Source organism: Lampetra fluviatilis, chromosome 76 (genome assembly GCF_964198595.1).
Source record: "Lampetra fluviatilis chromosome 76, kcLamFluv1.1, whole genome shotgun sequence".
Classification (NCBI taxonomy): Eukaryota; Metazoa; Chordata; class Hyperoartia; order Petromyzontiformes; family Petromyzontidae; genus Lampetra; species Lampetra fluviatilis.
This window is the reverse complement of record NC_136350.1, coordinates 107028-125678: the sequence shown is the minus strand read 5'-3', so window position 1 is coordinate 125678 and position 18651 is coordinate 107028. Positions and strand designations below refer to the sequence as shown.

Here is an 18651-nt window from a genome sequence, read left to right as displayed (position 1 = left end):
CATAGACGGATGTGACGTCACACTATCAGGCGCTCGAGTTCAGGACTGTACTGGATTTTTTTAACATTTAAACACAACCAAATGTAACTCGTATTCAAATGTCTGTTTTACTCAAACACGAATGAACGATAGAGCAGTACTAATAAATTACTTACACTAAACTAATTGTTATCGAATAATTATTTGCAATGTTTAGTGACGTCCCATCCGTTAATTTCGGCTCGGAACATTGCTCTGGAAAACTTCACTAACCCGGAAGTTAAAGTTTATGTTTTTGAAAAACTCTTACTTTTTAAGCTCTTGATAAATATACAGGTTCGATATATCAAAGGTTAAAGGGAAATCGGTAATAATTGGGTAAAAACATGTTTTAGAATAATGCGGAGAGATCGTGACGTCATGGTCGTCAAGCGTTGTTTCTGGCTAAAGATGTGACTCGCCGGCATGTTCGTTAATGTTAGTTAATATACTATCTGTTTTTACAATGCATAAAATAGTAATTTTAAATTAGGAAAACTTAAACACATTTAAAATGTAAAACTTAAAAGCAGTAAACGTCACATCCGTCATCTTTAAAATCCTTATCCGGATGTGCCGTCACCGACCGAATGTGAACTTTTAATATATTTTTGGTGCACTGATACATTAAATTAATCATCAAGTTATGGCTGTTTTAATGTAACGTTGCTCGAGTCTTACGACACCTTCATCAAATATAACAACACCTCAAATAATTTAAAACACTTTCCTGACATCACATCCGTAAATCCGTAAACATCACAAATGACGTCATAAGCGGCCGTGACGTTCCCGTTATTAAACCATTCGGGGTGACGTCACCCGGCAGAAAGGGGGAGGTGGGGGTCAGAGGGGAGTGTGGAGGCGATCTTAAATTTGGAGCTTTCGTGACTGCAGGAATTACTCTTTGGTTCTTTCGGTAAAGTCACGTATAAAGATAAAATAATAAATTAAATACTAGCATACGACGTTTCGATTGCAACACAAGCTATCGTCATCGGGTATAAATGAAATAGCAACAAAAATCTAACCAGAAAACTATAGACAGACATATAAGCAGACAGATATCACCAAGATACATAGAGAGAGAGTAACACAGGCACAGAGAGGGAGATCGTCTCTGTGGCGAGGCCTTAAATAGACAGAGGGGGCGGGGGCGGAGAGAGGGAGGGGTTAGAGAAAAAATGAACATGTCAATGAGTGCGGCGACGCGTGGTCAATTACGCAAGCTTGAACATTAGGAGAGAGGGAGAAAGAACACACTAAATTAAATAACCTAGCAAAATATCGAAATGTTATGTAATACAACACAGAGAGTCGGTCAACACACAAGTAACGCATAGCCTGGTCGATTACGTATTTCAAAGATTGCTAAGTTAGAATTTAAGTGTGAAAATTCCAAAGAGAAACAAAACATAAAACAAGAGGAACGGAGACACACAGGCAGAGCAGAACATGAGAACGACAAAAAACGAGTGGAGACAGAAAAAAGTACACTAAATACTATATGTCTGTCTATAGTTTTCTGGTTAGATTTTTGTTGCTATTTCATTTATACCTGATGATGATTGCTTGTGTTGCAATCAAAACGTCGTATGCTATTATTTAATTTATTATTTTATCTTTATACGTGACTTTACCGAAAGAACCAAATAATTATGTCTCTCTCTTTGCTTGTGTCTGCCTGTGTCTATGTTACGTCTCTCTCTCTGCTTGTGTCTGCCTGTGTGTCTATGTTATGTATTTCTCTCTGCTTGTGTCTGCCTGTGTGTCTATGTTATGTCGCTAGCAAAATATACATTACATTTCGATATTTTGCTAGGTTATTTAATTTTAGTGTGTCTTTCTCCTAATTTTCAAGCTTGCGTACCGTACCACGTCGTCGTCCACTCATTGACATGCTAATTTTTTCTCTGCCCCCTCCCTCTCTCCGCCCCCGCCCCCTCTCTATATTTAAGGCCTCGTCACAGAGACGATCCCTCTCTCTTTGTGCCGATACGTGTTCTCTCTCTGTGTATCTTTGTGATATCTGTCTGCTTATATGTCTGTCTATAGTTTTCTGGTTAGATTTTTGTTGCTATTTATTTTATATCTGATGATGATTGCTTGTGTTGCAATCGAAACGTCGTATGCTATTATTTAATTTATTATTTTATCTTTATACGTGACTTTACCGAAAGAACCAAAGAGTAATTCCTGCAGTCACGAAAGCTCCAAATTTAAGATCGAACCACTTCTACGGGGAAGTTTCAAGTTTATCTTTTTCTCTCTCTCTGGGTTTTTTGTTTTCTCTCTCTGCCTGTGTATTTAGTGTACTGTTTTCTGTCTCCACTCGTTTTTTGTCGTTCTTATGTTCTGCTCTGTCTGTGTGTCTCCGTTCCTCTTGTTTTATGTTTTGTCTCTCTTTGGAATGTTCACACTTAAATTCTAACTTAGCAATCTTTGAAATACGTAATCGACCAGGCTATGCGTTAATTGTGTGTTGACCGACTCTCTGTGTTGTATTACATAACATTTCAATATTTTGCTAGGTTATTTAATTTAGTGTGTTCTTTCTCCCTCTTTCCCAATGTTCAAGCTTGTGTAATTGACCACGCGTCACCGCACTCATTGACATGTACATTTTTTCTCGAACCCCTCCCTCTCTCCGCCCCCGCCTGTCTATTTAAGGCCTCGCCACAGAGACGATCTCCCTCTCTGTGCATGTGTTACTCTCTCTCTATGTATCTTGGTGATATCTGTCTGCTTATATGTCTGTCTATAGTTTTCTGGTTAGATTTTTGTTGCTATTTCATTTATACCCGATGATGATTGCTTGTGTTGCAATCGAAACGTCGTATGCTATTATTTAATTTATTATTTTATCTTTATACGTGACTTTACCGAAATAACCAAAGAGTAGAGTGTGGAGGCGTTGAAGGTGGTGGAGGGGAGGGGTTGACAAGGTTGTTGGGGGGAGGGGTCGAGAGGGTTGGGGGGTGGAGTAGGGGGGAGGGGCGGGAGGAGGAGTGAGGGTTGGAGGGGGGTAGAGTAGGGGGAGGGGTGGTCGGAGGGCTGAAGGGAATGGAGTTGAGGGAGGGGTGAAGGGGAGAGGGCGTGGTTATATTGAATTGAATTTCGATTTAAAGCTGTCGTGAATGCAGGGATTCATCTTCTTGGTTCTTTCGGTAAAGTCACATAGAAGGGAAGTAATAAAATAATAAAAATAAAACATAATAAAATAATTCTCACGACATTTCGGCCACAACGCAAGCAGCCGTCCTCAGGTGAAGACCAGGTCTGTCGGGGAGACAGCGTCTGAGTTGGAAGGGGGGAAGGGCGCCTTGACAAAAGAATTTGCATATCAAGAGGAATTTAGCATATTTATGGGAAATGCAGGTATGTGATTAGTACTATTTGTGAAATGCGTAGGAGGTGAGCGGGGGGTTTTCAAAGTCACATTATGCCCGTGCATTATGCAGGATTAGCAGCATCAAAGGGAGGGGATAGGGGTAGCATTAATAAAGGGAAGGAATGTTAATAGCATGTAGCTGCAGTAACTAAACAACCAAGTAAAAAAACTAAAGTATAAACTACATAGTATCATCAGTATACTAAATATACTCTCCAATAAGCTGAGCTACTAACAGTAAGTAATACATTACAATTCTATGTCGCAAAAAATATAATATGCTTCCAGCTAAACTTTTTTTCCCTTACATCACATGGGTCTACCCCGTACTATATGCTGCCATAGACAAACCCAACATTAAATTATATACTGTATTACTATACACCACCCTATACCTTAGAATAATACATAGTGTAATATTACACTATGTATACATAGTGTAATATTACACTATGTATTATACTAAGAGGAAAGCAACGAAATATGTCAATGGAAGAGTAGTAGTAGGAGACTTGCAGCGGAGCAAATAATCCATTCCCTGTGGAGAATACAAGATATATAGTCATGCCAGTGAGTGGACTGCGGTCTGAAAGTCACCGTAAACGTGAACACAATCAGTTAAGATCCGAAATGGTTTATTACGTCCTTCCAATGATTGCTGAGCCAGAATCCATCTTCTCGGTTGAAATTGTCTCTGTGTTTGTATATGTGGATCGCCTCATGAACGAATCTCTCATGGTAGCCAGATGGCTTGCAGAGAACCTCTGTCTTGGAGAAGTCAATGTCATGTGAGCCCACTGAATTGTAACAGTGATCTGCCACGGCTGAGGTGTTTGTCCTACCGTGTTTCAGGTCTGCTTTATGTTCACGGATGCGGTCCGAGACATGTCGTTTGCTTTCTCCAATGTAACTGCTACCACAGAGGCAACTTAGTTTGTAGATGCCAGGGTACTGTATGTCTGGAACCACATCTTTTACAGACGGGACCAGATCACGGATTTTATGTACTGTGTTGAATCGGACCTGGATCTTGTGTTTATTCAGGATTTTGGAGATCTTTTTTGTGACCCCCGCAATGTAGGGTAAGGTTGTAGTGACATAGAACGGTCACTACTGTGTCGGCCTGTACGAAGGCTGGGGGCCCCAAGGGGGTGCCTGGGGGGTCACGTGGTGGAGGGATCCGGACCTTCCCAGAGGTGGGGGAAGTGAGGCGTGTCCTGGGAAGGGAGGCGTGGCCTGAAGAGAGCCAGCCACGCCGGGGCGGAGCCAGCCACACCAAAGCAGATATAAGCGTGGTGTGAACGCAGAGCGAGGCTGTTGTACTGTACTCCGAAGTGAAGACATCATGGGTCGTCGTCCTGGGCCAGGCAGGCCGTTGCCTGCCTGGTCCAGTCTGTGTCGCGTTCCAGAGTGTTAGTGAGTTGAGGAAGGTGGTCACCACCTCATGTACAGCGTTATGTTACTTACCGTTTAATAAATAGTGTTGCCTCCAAGCTGCGTGTGTGTGCACCTAATTCGAACCCACTACATTTGGCGTCAGAAGGTGGAAAAATAAATATTGCTAGGTGTTATCCTAGGGAAGTAAAATGGGCACACGAAAAACAAATATGAAACTCATCTGGACGTCTTCGTACGACGGGGACGGTGTGACGACTATCCTTCGGACAGCCCCGGGGATGGCAGCCCCGGTGAGAGAGAGAGATGGCGCTGCACGCAGAGCGGCGGGACTGGCATCGCACTGCTGCTTCGCCGCCATCGGGAACGGAGCGACGGAGCCGTGGGGAGAGGACACCATCGTTGCTGCGGGGGCTGGCGGGGGAGGCCCGGGCATGCGGGCCACGCGGTGGGCCTGCCATTTCGGCGGCTGGTTGGGGCGCGGTTCCTGCCAAAGCGCCGCTCCCGCCATTTCGGCGGCGGGTCGGGGCGCGGTTCCCGCCAAAGCGCCGCTCCCGCCATTTCGGCGGCTGGTCAGGGCGCTGTTCCCGCCAAAACGCCGCTCCTGCTGCCGAAATGCCGCTTCCGCCGACATCAACGCCTGCGGAGGGGGAGTTCCACACGTTTGGGTGGCGCCCCCGTCTTCTGCTCGAGAACGAGAGGGTGGATGGGTTCGCAAGAGCAGGCCAAATTCACCATGCAAGATTCTTCGGGCCGTCCCAGTGCTCCACCTTGCCGCCCTCCGCTATTCACAGTTTGCCAGGCGAGTCGTGACATGACAAGCACCCGTCCCCAAGAAAAATAATAATAACTTCACCCATCTTGCGTGCGATCGCGGGTGTTTTTTTTTTACTCGCTGGTTTGCGGAGCGTGTTCGTCCGGTTGTGTGCGTGATAAATTGACGTGGCTTCCATGCGGGTGTCTGCTTGTAACAAGTGCTGTTGTTAATTACGGCGTCGAGATCGGTATCTTCTGGGTGTAGTTAATGATTAATTCGTTGTTGGGTGTCCCGAGCTCTGTTGATATCCTGTAGGTTGCCGTGTTAATGACTCGTGTTGTTACATCGTTTTGTTGCGAAATCGCCATTGTTATTGTGTATACTGTATGGAGTTTCGCTCGTGATTGTCACGTGTAACTGTAAGAAACTTTGATCGTCATTGTTGCCAAGGTACAGACCGTATGGAGCTTTGCTTGGAATTGTTAACAGTGTATGGACTGTTGGGTACTTGCTTGTGATTATTTACTATGTACGGATTGTCTGGAGTATTGATTGTGTGTGTTGCAATGTGGGGACTGGATGGAACATTGTACCAAATGATTGACTGTACGAATGTCATATACTGCATATACTGTATTAATCAATTCGGCGATTCTTGGGGTTTGTGTATAGTTTTTTTGCTCTCAAAATTCGAATGCCCTGAGTCCCAGGGTTAATGTTGAAGGGGTTTTTGAAATGACAGGTTCGGTGTGTTTCAACCTCACTGGTTGGCTCCTGTCCGTTGTTGCACAGATGATGTCTTTTGTGCGGGAATGCCCCTTGTGTTCTACATCGATCGGGGGTGCGTTTCCGTTAATTGCTGTCAAATTGCGTTGCTCTCTCCACTCGGTTGGTACAGCTGCATGCTGCAATGCGAGTCTCGGAGATGATGTGTACGGATACGGGATGTGAGGTGTATTGTTGTGACCATTGAATATTCGGGATCGTCACAAATTGTGCGTACCTGTTCGGCATTGGATCAGTTCTGTGGGGGATCATAATTCAAATTGTATGTGTTGTGATGGTGTTAAATTGCGATGGTGACATGCTGCCAGGGATTTGGAATTGTGGTGCTGGCTGTCACTTATCTTGGGGCGCAGATCCTGACCAGGATGGCCCAGTGAGAGTTGCATGTCTAACACGAACATTGTGATCCCGTCATGCTGTATCTGACGGCTTGACCTGACATCCCGGAGATCGAGACACTCCGTGGTTTGTCTAGCCTAGTGGGCTGTGCGCTCACATGGCTCAGAGAGTGTGGTCCCGTCATGCTGTGTCTGACAGCTTGACCTGACAGCTCGGAGATCGAGACACTCCGTGGCTTGTCTAGCCTAGTGGGCTGTGCGCTCACATGGCTCAGAGAGTGTGGTCCCATCATGCTGTGTCTGATGGCTTGACCTGACGGCCCGGAGAGTGAGACACTCCGAGGTGCGTTGAAACAGTGGGCTGGAGATTCGTAAGGTTCAGGTGGAGTTGTCCTGTTACGTTGGGACTGTATCCCTCAGTTGTTAGGGTGCATGTTGTGCAGTGAGTGAACGATGGGTCGTCTCAGCTCGGTCGGTACAGCTATATGCTGCGATGCGAGTCTTGGAGAGAGACTGGGTTAAAATCCCCCCGATATGGCCGACGCGTGCTACTGGTTGTGACGCCGCGTCGGAAAGGCGGTGGGGTGGTAACATGGAAATTCTTCCCCCCGATATGGCCAACGCATGCTACTGGTTGTGACGCCACGTCGGAAAGGCGGGGGGGTGCTAACGGGTGACTGTCATGTCCAAAGAGCGGAGGCGAGTGTTCGTTGAGTGATGCCTCAGGAGGGTTTGGTTCTCGTCACAGGAGGCAGTATCTACCTGGCACCTTGGAGTCGCCGGTTATGCCGACCGGCTATGGACTGGGGGGGGGAGTGGAGCATGCGTCAGCTACTCCTGCTCCTCCTGTTCTGACTCCTGGGGGGAGGGGCCGTGCCCTTTGGGCCGCTTCTGGTTCCCCAGGCCCGGCCACATGGACTCGTTGAAGACTGGCTGCTCTACGTGCCTCTCAGACTCCTTGCTCATTGCCTACGCCGTCGTTCCAATGGCCACACTCACATGTCAGTGCATGCGTGATTCTCACGGGGGGGGGCTGTGCTGGAGCGTAAGTGGGTTAGCCAGTTTTCATGTATATTTGTTGTTAATTCTCCGTTTCCTATGCGGTTCCCTTTTACCCTCGTCGATTCTGTATATATTACGTGATTGTATTTCTTATCGGTCGCCGGTCATTTATTGATGTTGCTGGTTCGGAGGCACACCTTTCCGATGTTTCACAGTTGTGTTACAGCCGGGGACGGCTGTGTGTTTATACAGGGGGGGGTGATGTAGTGACATAGAACGGTCACTACTGTGTCGGCCTGTACGAAGGCTGGGGGCCCCAAGGGGGTGCCTAGGGGGTCACGTGGTGGAGGGATCCGGACCTTCCCAGAGGTGGGGGAAGTGAGGCGTGTCCTGGGAAGGAAGGCGTGGCCTGAAGAGAGCCAGCCACACCGGGGCGGAGCCAGCCACGCCAAAGCAGATATAAGCATGGTGTGAACGCAGAGCGAGGCTGTTGTACTGTACTCCGAAGTGAAGACATCATGGGTCGTCGTCCTGGGCCAGGCAGGCCGTTGCCTGCCTGGTCCAGTCTGTGTCGCGTTCCAGAGTGTTAGTGAGTTGAGGAAGGTGGTCACCACCTCATGTACAGCGTTATGTTACTTACAGTTTAATAAATAGTGTTGCCTCCAAGCTGCGTGTGTGTGCACCTAATTCGAACCCACTACAAGGTGATGGTTTTGAATGGCTCCTCAACCGGATCCTTCTTGATGGTTGGAGTGATGGCTTTGCGGATTGTGTAGTCGGAGTAACCATTAGCCTTAAGAGCTTGGCGTACGTGCTTGAGTTCACTGGCAATGTGTTCCTGATCGGAGATGCATTGGGCTCTATGGTGTAGACTGTAGAGTCTTGATGAGGGATTTCTTCTGAGATGGATGGTGGTGGGAATCCGGTTTTAGGTAAGCATCCGTATGGGTAGCTTTCCTGTAGACAGAGTGGCTCATTGAACCATCAGGTCTCCTTTTAATTAGGACATCCAAAAAAGGTAGCTTGCCATCTTTTTCTACTTCTATGGTGAATCTGATGGCTGGGTGTATGGAATTGACGTGGTCGAGGAATTGGTCTTGAGCAGGCCGGCCATGTGGCCAGATGGCAAAAGTGTCATCTATGCACCTCTTCCATAAGGTTGGGCGTAGAGTGGCAGTCTGGATGGCGTCAGTCTCAAATTTCTCCATGAAAACGTTGGCTACACCCGGAGAGAGGGGGAGCCCATTGGGGTGCCTCAGTTTGTTTGTAGAAAGTTCCATTCATTTCCTGTTCCAAAGTTCCATAATTGTAATGTATGACTTACAGTACTGTTAGTAGCTCAGCTTATTGGAGAGTATATTTAGTATATTGATGATATTGATGTAGTTTATATTTTAGTCTTTTACTTGGTGGTTTGGCGGCTGCAGCTCCTTACTATTAAAATTCCTTCCCTTTAGTACTGCTAACCCTACTTCCTCCCTTTGTTGCTGCTAATCCTACATAATGCACGGGCATAATATGACTTTGAGACCCCCCCCACCTCCTACGCATTCCACAAGTAGTGACTAATTCCATATCTGCATTTCCCATACATATGCTAAATTCCTCTGTTGATATGCAAATTCCTTTGTCAAGGCGCCCTTCGTCATCTAACCCAGCTTAAATATACGTTGCCAAGCTTGGTGTTCATTCAGACGCTGTCTTTCCGACAGACCTGTTCTTCACCTGAGGACGGCTGCTTGCTTTGTGGCCGAAACGTCGCGAGAATTGTATTTTATTATGTTTTACTTTTTATTATGTTTATTATTTCCCTTCTACGTGACTTTACCGAAAGAACCAAGATGATATATTATTTATTTACTTACTTGCTTTTTCGACCTACATAACTTTACCGGAATCTAAAGCTTCAAATCAAGTTTTTGTGATATTTTATCAAACTCTGTTTTCTAGAAAGGACACATGTTAGGACTCGATTATTCTAGTCCAGGCTTGATGATAAATTTCATGAAGTTGTGATAAGGGATCTGCAGACAGGTTATCTAGGTACATGTGTAGCCAATGCAGGAAGTATTTTCTTACTATCTCTGCCTTATATTTCAAAATTTCAATCAATGACCATAAATGCATTTATATGAAATGCTTTGGTAAGCTGCTCTCTCCGTTTGCATGTTTTGTCCCTTGAAATATTACTTCTGTATTCCTCAATACTTTGGTCCTCCTTTACTTTAATGCGAGTCAATTATTTGTCTTGCTTGTGTAGTGGGTTCAATTGAGGCACACACTTGAACTTGGAGGCAACACGTTTAATTAACTAACATCACGGTAACTCTTAACGCTAGCAGAATAATGGCATAGGGTGGTGAACACCGCTCCTCTACTAACTATATACACTTGGGGGGGGGGGGTTGACTATTTAAATACACTGGATGGGACAACTACTAAATCGGACCAGGACAGCCAACACGCTGCCTAGTCCACGTGCGCGAAGACCGGAGACCGAATACCCACGAAGACGGAGGATTTCTTCCCAGAGATGAACAACTTCGATCCCCACTAGAAATCGGCTTTTATCCGCTGCGGCGTGGCCAGGCCCAGCCCTTGGCCAAGCCCCTTTTCCAGATCCTTCTCGACGGTTCACGACCCACATGACGTGTTCCTCTCACTTCATTCCTGGTCCTCGTTACCACCTCATCCGGTCACGTGCCCCCCTCGGGTTCACCCAGGCTGTCATGACCTCACCCGACCTCTTCCCTGGTATGCTCACTCAGGTGCCAGGGAGAGGCTCCGCACATACAGTACCAGTCACACGGTACTGTCGCTAGACTATAGTGCCATCATCTATGACATTACACTTGTGTAGCATTACTATTTTCATGATCCGGGGGTAGAAATACCCAAAGGATCGCAGGTTATTGTTAAAGATGACGTTACGATAGAAAGAGAAGGCTGGGCGTGAGAGTGAGAGAACACTCAGGAGGAGAGTGGTGACGTCACCAGATCAGGCGGGGCGATCAGGGCGCTTCCTGGTGGGATTTAAAGTGGAGTGGTCGCATGCAGTGTGAGCTCGTGTAGAAAATGAACAGAAGTGTATCATCTCAACCCTCGTCTGGTGGACTCATTACAACTGTTGGCAGTGGTAGGATCGCGAAGATGCCTCGACTCGGTAACCAAAAGGACCCCGACTGAGACCCTAGCAAAGAGAGAGAAGTTGGGTGTCAACTGATCCAGCGAAGACACGATGTGTTAGAGAATGGCCAATCTGTCCCAGATGTCAGAATATTTATACGTCGATTCGTGCAGGATTTCGCAACTGAGCATGATGGCGGATATCCGTGCATGGACAGCCTCATGTGTAGAATGTGCACGGCGAAAGCCACCAGCATACCCGATCAAAGTGCCCCTAAAATCAGTGGAGGTTTCGCAAGTAAACAAATTGGTGGCCTTCGATATACTAGGACCCCTACTTCGCACCGACAGGGGTCACAAATATCTGCTAGTAGGGATCGAGTACTTCATGCGGTGGCCAATGGCGTGGCCCCTGGTGGATAAAACTGCTCAGTCGGTAGCAGAAGCTTTTGTACAGGGTTTTGTTGTGGATAAAGGGGCCCCTGAAAAACTTCTAATGGACCAGGGTAAGATGTTTTCCTCAAAACTAACACAGGAAGTCTACGACATCCTAGGCACTAAGAAGGTACGCACTTCCCGTACCATCCACAGACCGATGGGATGGTAGAACATCTAAATTGCACCATCACATCCATGCAGTATCATGTGGTCAAGGACACCCAGACAGACTCGGACTTATAGCATAGGCAGGGCCCTTGCGGCATATCAGTTGGCCCTGCATGCGTCAACAGGATACTCTCTATTCTACAAGATGTATGGGAGGGAACCAGACCCTCCCATTGAGTGACAGCTGTTTGACCTCCCAGCTAAAGGCCGAAATGGCCGATAGCGATACGGCAGGTCATGCAGCAGTGAGAAATGGCAAGCAAGACAACGTAGTCTGTGGCGGCTTCCGCCCATTCCGCCATTGAACAGGTTTGGCTATATGGAGTGACGCCCCTGCCTTTCTAAGTAGGAGATAGTGCATGGCTAAACTGCCCATTTGGGAACCTCTCCTAAACTGCTCCGTCCATGGCAGGGCCCTGTAAAAGTTGTAGAGATCCTTAGGCCTCAATGTGTACGTGTCCAATTGGGACTTCAGCGACGGTATGTACATCCCGCCCATCTAAATCCCACCATGGATGTACCACTAAGCTTGGAGGAGCACCCACTACACTCACCAAAAACCGGGTCGCCACGAACACGTACACCTTCATCTCTGATTCCTTCGGTGAAGTCACGTAGATAGAAAAAATTATAAAAGAACACGACGTTTCGGTCCCAACACAAGCGTCCGTCATCAGGTGAGAAAGAATGATCTGCTGTTGTGGCTTTATATAGGCACGGGAGGGGGGGAGGGGGTTGTAGAGTCGTGGCTACAGGATTTCACGGGGTGGGGAGAGAAGGGAGGGTTTGTGGCGTGCAGGGACGGGTGGGCGCTGGAGAAATTAGCATGTCAATGAGCTTGAATTAGTAAACGAAAACAGCACGGGTGGGTGAGTGAAAATCACAGCAGTTAAAACTTGAATCAACAATGAAGCCATACTGTGTTGCAATATCTGAGCAAGCTTCGATGTAAAAAAAATAGTCTCAAAATAATTTTATTGATTACATTTATTTCTTCAATTAACTCAGCCTCATTTCGATTTTCAACAGCAATTTTCATTTTTGTTCCAGATATCAGCACAGAGGCAAACCAACGGCTTTGGGGACACACACATTCTTGTAAAATGCGTTTGCCTTCTTCATTGCAATGACAATCTAACAGTAATATCACATTTATAGGCGATATCTTATGTAAAAACTGTACTTGTGTTTGTGTTCTCTTGCATCTCCGTGGAGATTAGTGAATGTTATGCAGTCTATAAATACATCATCGTCCATCCCAGCTGGAAAATACCAGGCGATCTCTGGAACTCCTTTCATTAGTCGACCATTCGTGCTGCTGGCTCGGCAGTCTCTATAAAAGAAAACTCCATGCTTTTGCTTGCCAAGCAGAGAGTTCAGCATCTGAGATTTCGATGCAGGAGATTCGCCGAATATTATGAAGCACACTAGCGGAGTGTCAGCATCACTGATTGCACAGTTTAAGGATTGCTATTTTGCGGTCAATTTCGTAGATATTTCACGGCATTCCAGTTAGTTTTATTTGTCTGAATGACCAAATAGGGAATTCTATTTCTAAACTACAAGGCTTTGGAACTAAAATCAGAAGGGCAAACTGGATAAATGAGGAGTTCGGCTCCATTTACTCTACCAAGCAATTCCATCAATATATACCAAAAGGTGAACAGTACAAAGACAATGCACTATCAGAGCAAGTATAGCTCGGGGTGAGCAGCTATACCATGGAAAATTTGTGCCAGTATCAAAGTATGAAAAATAAGAATCGGTTTTACCCTTTCTGGCAATGAATGCGGACTTACAGCAATATAAAGATGTACAAATAATAAATCTCAATTTTAGAACTTTCGTGACTGCAGGAATTATTATTTTGTTCTTTCGGTTAAGTCACGTCTAAAGATAAAATAATAAATTAAATTAAATAATAGAATACGACGTTTCGATTGCAACACAAGCAATCATCATCAGGTATAATGAAATAGCGACATAAAATCTAACCAGAAAACTATAGACAGACATATTAGCAGACAGATATCACCAAGATACATAGCGGGAGCAACACAGGTAACAGAGAGGGGTGATCGTCTCTGTGGGGTGGCCTTAAATAGACAGGGGGGAGGCGGAGGCAGAGAGAAGGAAGGGGGGGTTAGAGAAAAAATTTGCATATCAATGAGTGGTCAACAGACGTGGTGCTGCACGGCAAGTAAGCCTGAAAATCAGGAGGACACACTAAAATTAAATAACCTAGTAAAATATCGAAATGTAATGTAATACAACACAGAGGGTCGGTCAACACACAATTAACGCATAGCCTGGTTGATTACGTATTTCAAAGATTGCTAAGTTAGAATTTAAGTGTGAACAATCTAAAGAGAGGACACAGGCAGAGAACACAAGTCGCCAGAGAGAGAGAAAAAAGATAAGCTTAAAACTTCCCCGTAGAAGTGGTTCAATCTTAATTTTAGAACTTTCGTGACTGCAGGAATTATTATTTGGTTCTTTCGGTTAAGTCACGTATAAATGATGATGATTGCTTGTGTTGCAATCGAAACGTCGTATTCTATTATTTAATTTAATTTATTATTTTATCTTTAGACGTGACTTAACCGAAAGAACCAAATAATAATTCCTGCAGTCACGAAAGTTCTAAAATTAAGATTGAACCACTTCTACGGGGAAGTTTTAAGCTTATCTTTTTTCTCTCTCTCTGGCGACTTGTTTTCTCTGCCTGTGTCCTCTTTAGAATGTGCACACTTAAATTCTAACTTAGCAATCTTTGAAATACGTAATCAACCAGGCTATGCGTTAATTGTGTGTTGACCGACCCTCTGTGTTGTATTACATTACATTTCGATATTTTACTAGGTTATTTAATTTTAGTGTGTCCTCCTGATTTTCAGGCTTACTTGCCGTGCAACACCACGTCTGTTGACCACTCATTGATATGCAAATTTTTTCTCTAACCCCCCTTCCTTCTCTCTGCCTCCTCCTCCCCCCTGTCTATTTAAGGCCACCCCACAGAGACGATCACCCCTCTCTGTTACCTGTGTTGCTCCCGCTATGTATCTTGGTGATATCTGTCTGCTAATATGTCTGTCTATAGTTTTCTGGTTAGATTTTATGTCGCTATTTCATTATACCTGATGATGATTGCTTGTGTTGCAATCGAAACGTCGTATTCTATTATTTAATTTAATTTATTATTTTATCTTTAGACGTGACTTAACCGAAAGAACCAAATAATAATGTACAAATAACTCGATCCGGAATATAGATATTTTTAACAAGATTTTGAAAGTATTAACTATGCCTTGAGACACTTTGTCCAAGGACGCGAATCAAACAGTGATGGATAATGTCTCAACAACCAAGTACAACCAATTATTCAAAATTCTAAACATCTACACAGCACCCACGCTCGTCGACAAAGACAGAACACCGAGTACAACCAACTATTACAAATTCTCGAAAACATATCTTCACAGCGCCCCCACGTGTTGACAATTACATAACACCGTAGGGACTAAACATACAGAAAAATGCGACGACTGTTCGTACTAATCCTTATGCACGATCCACTCTTGGGTGACGAAACAACGCAGCTGAAGTCCAGGGTACATAACGGCAGTCTCAATACTTTGCTGGTGGCTTCAACAGTGCCCTGAGCATCTCAACGCAGTTGCAGTCTTGGGACCTGGTTGGCGCTATCAACAGCGCTTTGAACAACTTAACGCAGTTGCAGTTTCAGAACCTGGCTGGCGCCATCAACAGCGCTCCAAAGAACTCAACCAACGGAGTTGCAGTATCAGGACTTGATTGGCGCCACCAACAACACAATGAACAACTTGACACGGCTGCTGTTTTGGTCACGGAGTTTTCTATCTCTATAGTATTCGATAGACTCCACGTGGCTACAATCTCTGGTCTTGGCTGGCGCCTCCAACCGCAAGTTGAACAACTCAACGCAATGACTCCACATGGCTCCAGTCTCAGGACTTGGTTGGCGTCTTCAACAACGCCCCGACCAACAAAACGCAGCCGCAGACTTGGTCACTGAGCCGCATGCCCTGCAGTAGCAGCTGGTCCTCTCCAGGAGTTCCCCTGGTCGCGGCGAGCATCGATCATCCGTCTTTCCCTGGGTGAACGCTGACCGCCCCAACCAATGCAAAAAACACATCGGCCCCCGGGCCAACGGCAACCACAACCTCTGCACCCCCCCCGCCCCCGCGGGAGCCCCCAGCCCCAACGAACGCCGACCGCCCCCCTCCCTGATGAACACTGAACATGCCACTGCTCATACACGCGCCACGCTCATTCAAATTCACACATTTCTCCCCCAAACCACCCCAGCCTTACCTCATGTAACCTCAGTCACCTCGGCTCACCCTCGCGCGACAGCGCTCACCCACACACACCGTTATATTCTGATAATATATGCAGTCTTTGAAACTGATTAGCCTACACCAGTGACAGTCTTCGGGGCCGTCCATAAATGACGTCGCGAGATTTTGGACGATTTTTGACCCCCCCCTCGTCACACAGCGTCACAAAAAGTCAGACCCCCCCTCAAATATGACGTCACAAAGCTCTGCCCCCCCCCCCCAAATAAAACATGCTTCAAATCGATTTAAACTATTGTCATTGTAGTACGTTTTTAATGTGGCGCTGCACTCTGATGTTGTAGAATAAAACATTTATTAAAAAGTATTTTTAATTAAGTAGAACGTGTTGTCTATATTGATAACATATTAATTGTCTTTGAAACTAATTGGCCTACATCAGACAGCCTTCTTTATGGCCTACTCCCACCAGTGTCAGACAAGAGAATGCCAAAAAGCGAACAGTACGAAGACAATGCACTAACCAGAACGTGTACTCTCAGCATGTACTTGAGGACTCTCCGCAAGCCGACTCAAGTGTAAGTTGAAGATGGTCAATGTTGTCATAATGCAGGGGACGCTGAAATCTTTTTTCTTTTACACAATATCCGACACCAGAAGCAACTGAAATTATGAGTATTTCCTGTTCGATAAGTTCTGCTGTTCTCAGTGATTGACAGAATGTATTAAATGAACTCGTGATTTCTTCGTTTCTTTTTTCATTTATTTCTGAATACTTTGTTGAAAACTCAACTTCTTTTAAATGTTCTTTTGCTTGTGTTAAGATGTTCACGAGATCTTTAAAGTCAGATACCTGAGCAGAGACTCCTTTAGATTCATTAAGCCACTGCATAACGGAGGCGAGTTGTGGAAAACTGTCAACCTCACAACACTTTGGCTCCATAATAGAGCGCATAAGCTTTTTTATTTTCACCGTATTGGCAGGTGCTGTAATAATATTTGACAAAAATGACTGGAGAGCTGGGTGAGACAAACAGGTGTTTATCCAAATCAAATTGCTTTTTGTTTCATCATGTAACTTTTGTTTTAAATCAATTATCTTTTGTAAATTATATTCCACGTCAGATTCTTGCCAATGTTTAATATCTTGCATCACTGACTGGGCTTCAACTTTGGCAGAGACCAATATATCTTCAAGACTATTATTGGGAATTGGGTTTGTCAAAAGCGTGTATGCCTCCTTGAGGCTGTTTGCTATCAAAGTATTTTTAAAATAATTTTCGTGGTTAAACGTGACAATGTCCCACACTGGTACCAATGATGTGCCTCGGTCAATGACAGACCACATTTTTGCATTGGAAACAATGTCAGTTTTCCATTGTTGAAGAGAACAAATGCCAGGGGGCCCACCTATTGTACCTACGGAAAATGTCACCTTACTCAGAAGTGTAGCGTTGTATTTTTCAGAAAATTCCGTTATAAAGTTGGATGCCATCATGCTCACGCCACCTGCACAGCCACTGCTGTTGTAGGCAGAAGTCGAATATCTTTCCACTGCCTCCGATAGTATATTTCTTTGTTCATTTTTCTGATTTGAGGTGATGTCCTCTGCTGATGCTTTCCACTTAAATATCCCACCAAAGTGGACAGGGCCTGTGTGGGCATGAGAGCCAAAGGTCTCAAAAAAACTCCCTAACCTGCTTTTAAGTACACGTGTTTTAAAAGAATCGTTGACGGTTTTTAAAGTGCTTTCAATGCTTTGTAATTCCTCCAACGCCTCATCAGAAAGCTTGAGTTGATCAAAGTCAAGACTTCCTGAGGCGAGCGGTAGGTACAGATATTTGGCGCAATGACTTCGGGAATAATTGGGATTTTCGCGTTGCTTTTCTTCAGTGTATAATGCCTTGCAATGCTGTGAAGTGGTTTCTTCATTCAATGTCTGTAGGAAACCTGTGGTTATGGAATTGAATCCAATTTTTTCTACTGCCGTCTCAAATATTGATTCCTCTTCAGAGGATGAAAACGCTTGTTGTTTTATCATTGGCTGATGTACTGGGCCAGCAAGATTAAACGACATTGGGATGTTTACGAGTTTGCCTCTTTTCTGTAACATAGCGTTTATTTGACCAGTTTTATAAACCCCCTCTAAAGCAAGTCCTTTAGATGCATTTTGTAAAAAAAATTGATGTGATACAGTTCCATGTAAAATAGAAATGTTTGCTAAATCTAACTGCTTGAGAAAAGTATTTTCGATATCATTGGAATGGCTCTTGTCATACAATGCATTTTCTTTTGCTCCTTTCAATTCCGGTCGCTTCTCTGTCTCATCCTCTATTTTGGTCTCACCAATGTGAGTTGACCTTATCTGCTCCATTTGTTCTGGATGCTGCTTTGTTGGTGCATCTTGCTTCTGTTTATTTCCAATTGGATCACATTTTTGTGATTGTTTTAATACAACTTCTCTGCCTGACATTTCCATTAACTTAGACAATGCCTTTTTCTCCCATGGATGCCGGAAATGTGGTTCTATTGTTTCAAATTCTTCAGGGCCAAAATATTGCAATGCTTGTACATTGGTGATATGTAAAATATCTCGCAGTTTTGGAATCCAGTAATTTTTATGAAGACCTAAGTCTGTAATTACTTTGGCAAGCTCATCCTGAGCTTTAACGGTGTGTTCCTCCTCTTCCGACATAGCCTTGAATACACACATATACCGTTCTTAATTAATAACACAATATTTAACAATAATACAAATAGATTTATTAAATTAGTTGAATATTGAATGTTGTTTTTATTCATATGAGCGTAACAAATATTCAGATGAATAACCAAAGTTTATCACCTATTTTAATGTAAAACATGTGATACATACAAAATTAAGCATTTTCAAAT

The 18651-nt window shown here is 44.6% G+C and overlaps 1 protein-coding gene and 1 pseudogene across 1 annotated transcript; both read right to left on the bottom strand.

Annotated features, from left to right (window-relative positions):
- Positions 1-5437: 5437 nt before the first annotated feature.
- Positions 5438-13040, bottom strand: LOC144953415 (interferon-induced very large GTPase 1-like; annotated as a pseudogene).
- Positions 13041-16294: 3254 nt separating this feature from the next.
- Positions 16295-18451, bottom strand: LOC144953414 (interferon-induced very large GTPase 1-like). Its single transcript, XM_078883993.1, has one exon. The coding sequence runs from the start codon at positions 18449-18451 to the stop codon at positions 16295-16297; it is 2157 nt and encodes a 718-aa protein (XP_078740119.1).
- Between the last annotated feature and the right edge of the window lie 200 nt (positions 18452-18651).

Bases quoted from the DNA above. Each gene is read 5' to 3' on its own strand.
- LOC144953414 (XM_078883993.1), bottom strand. From the start codon at position 18,451: ATGTCGGAAGAGGAGGAACACACCGTTAAAGCTCAGGATGAGCTTGCC.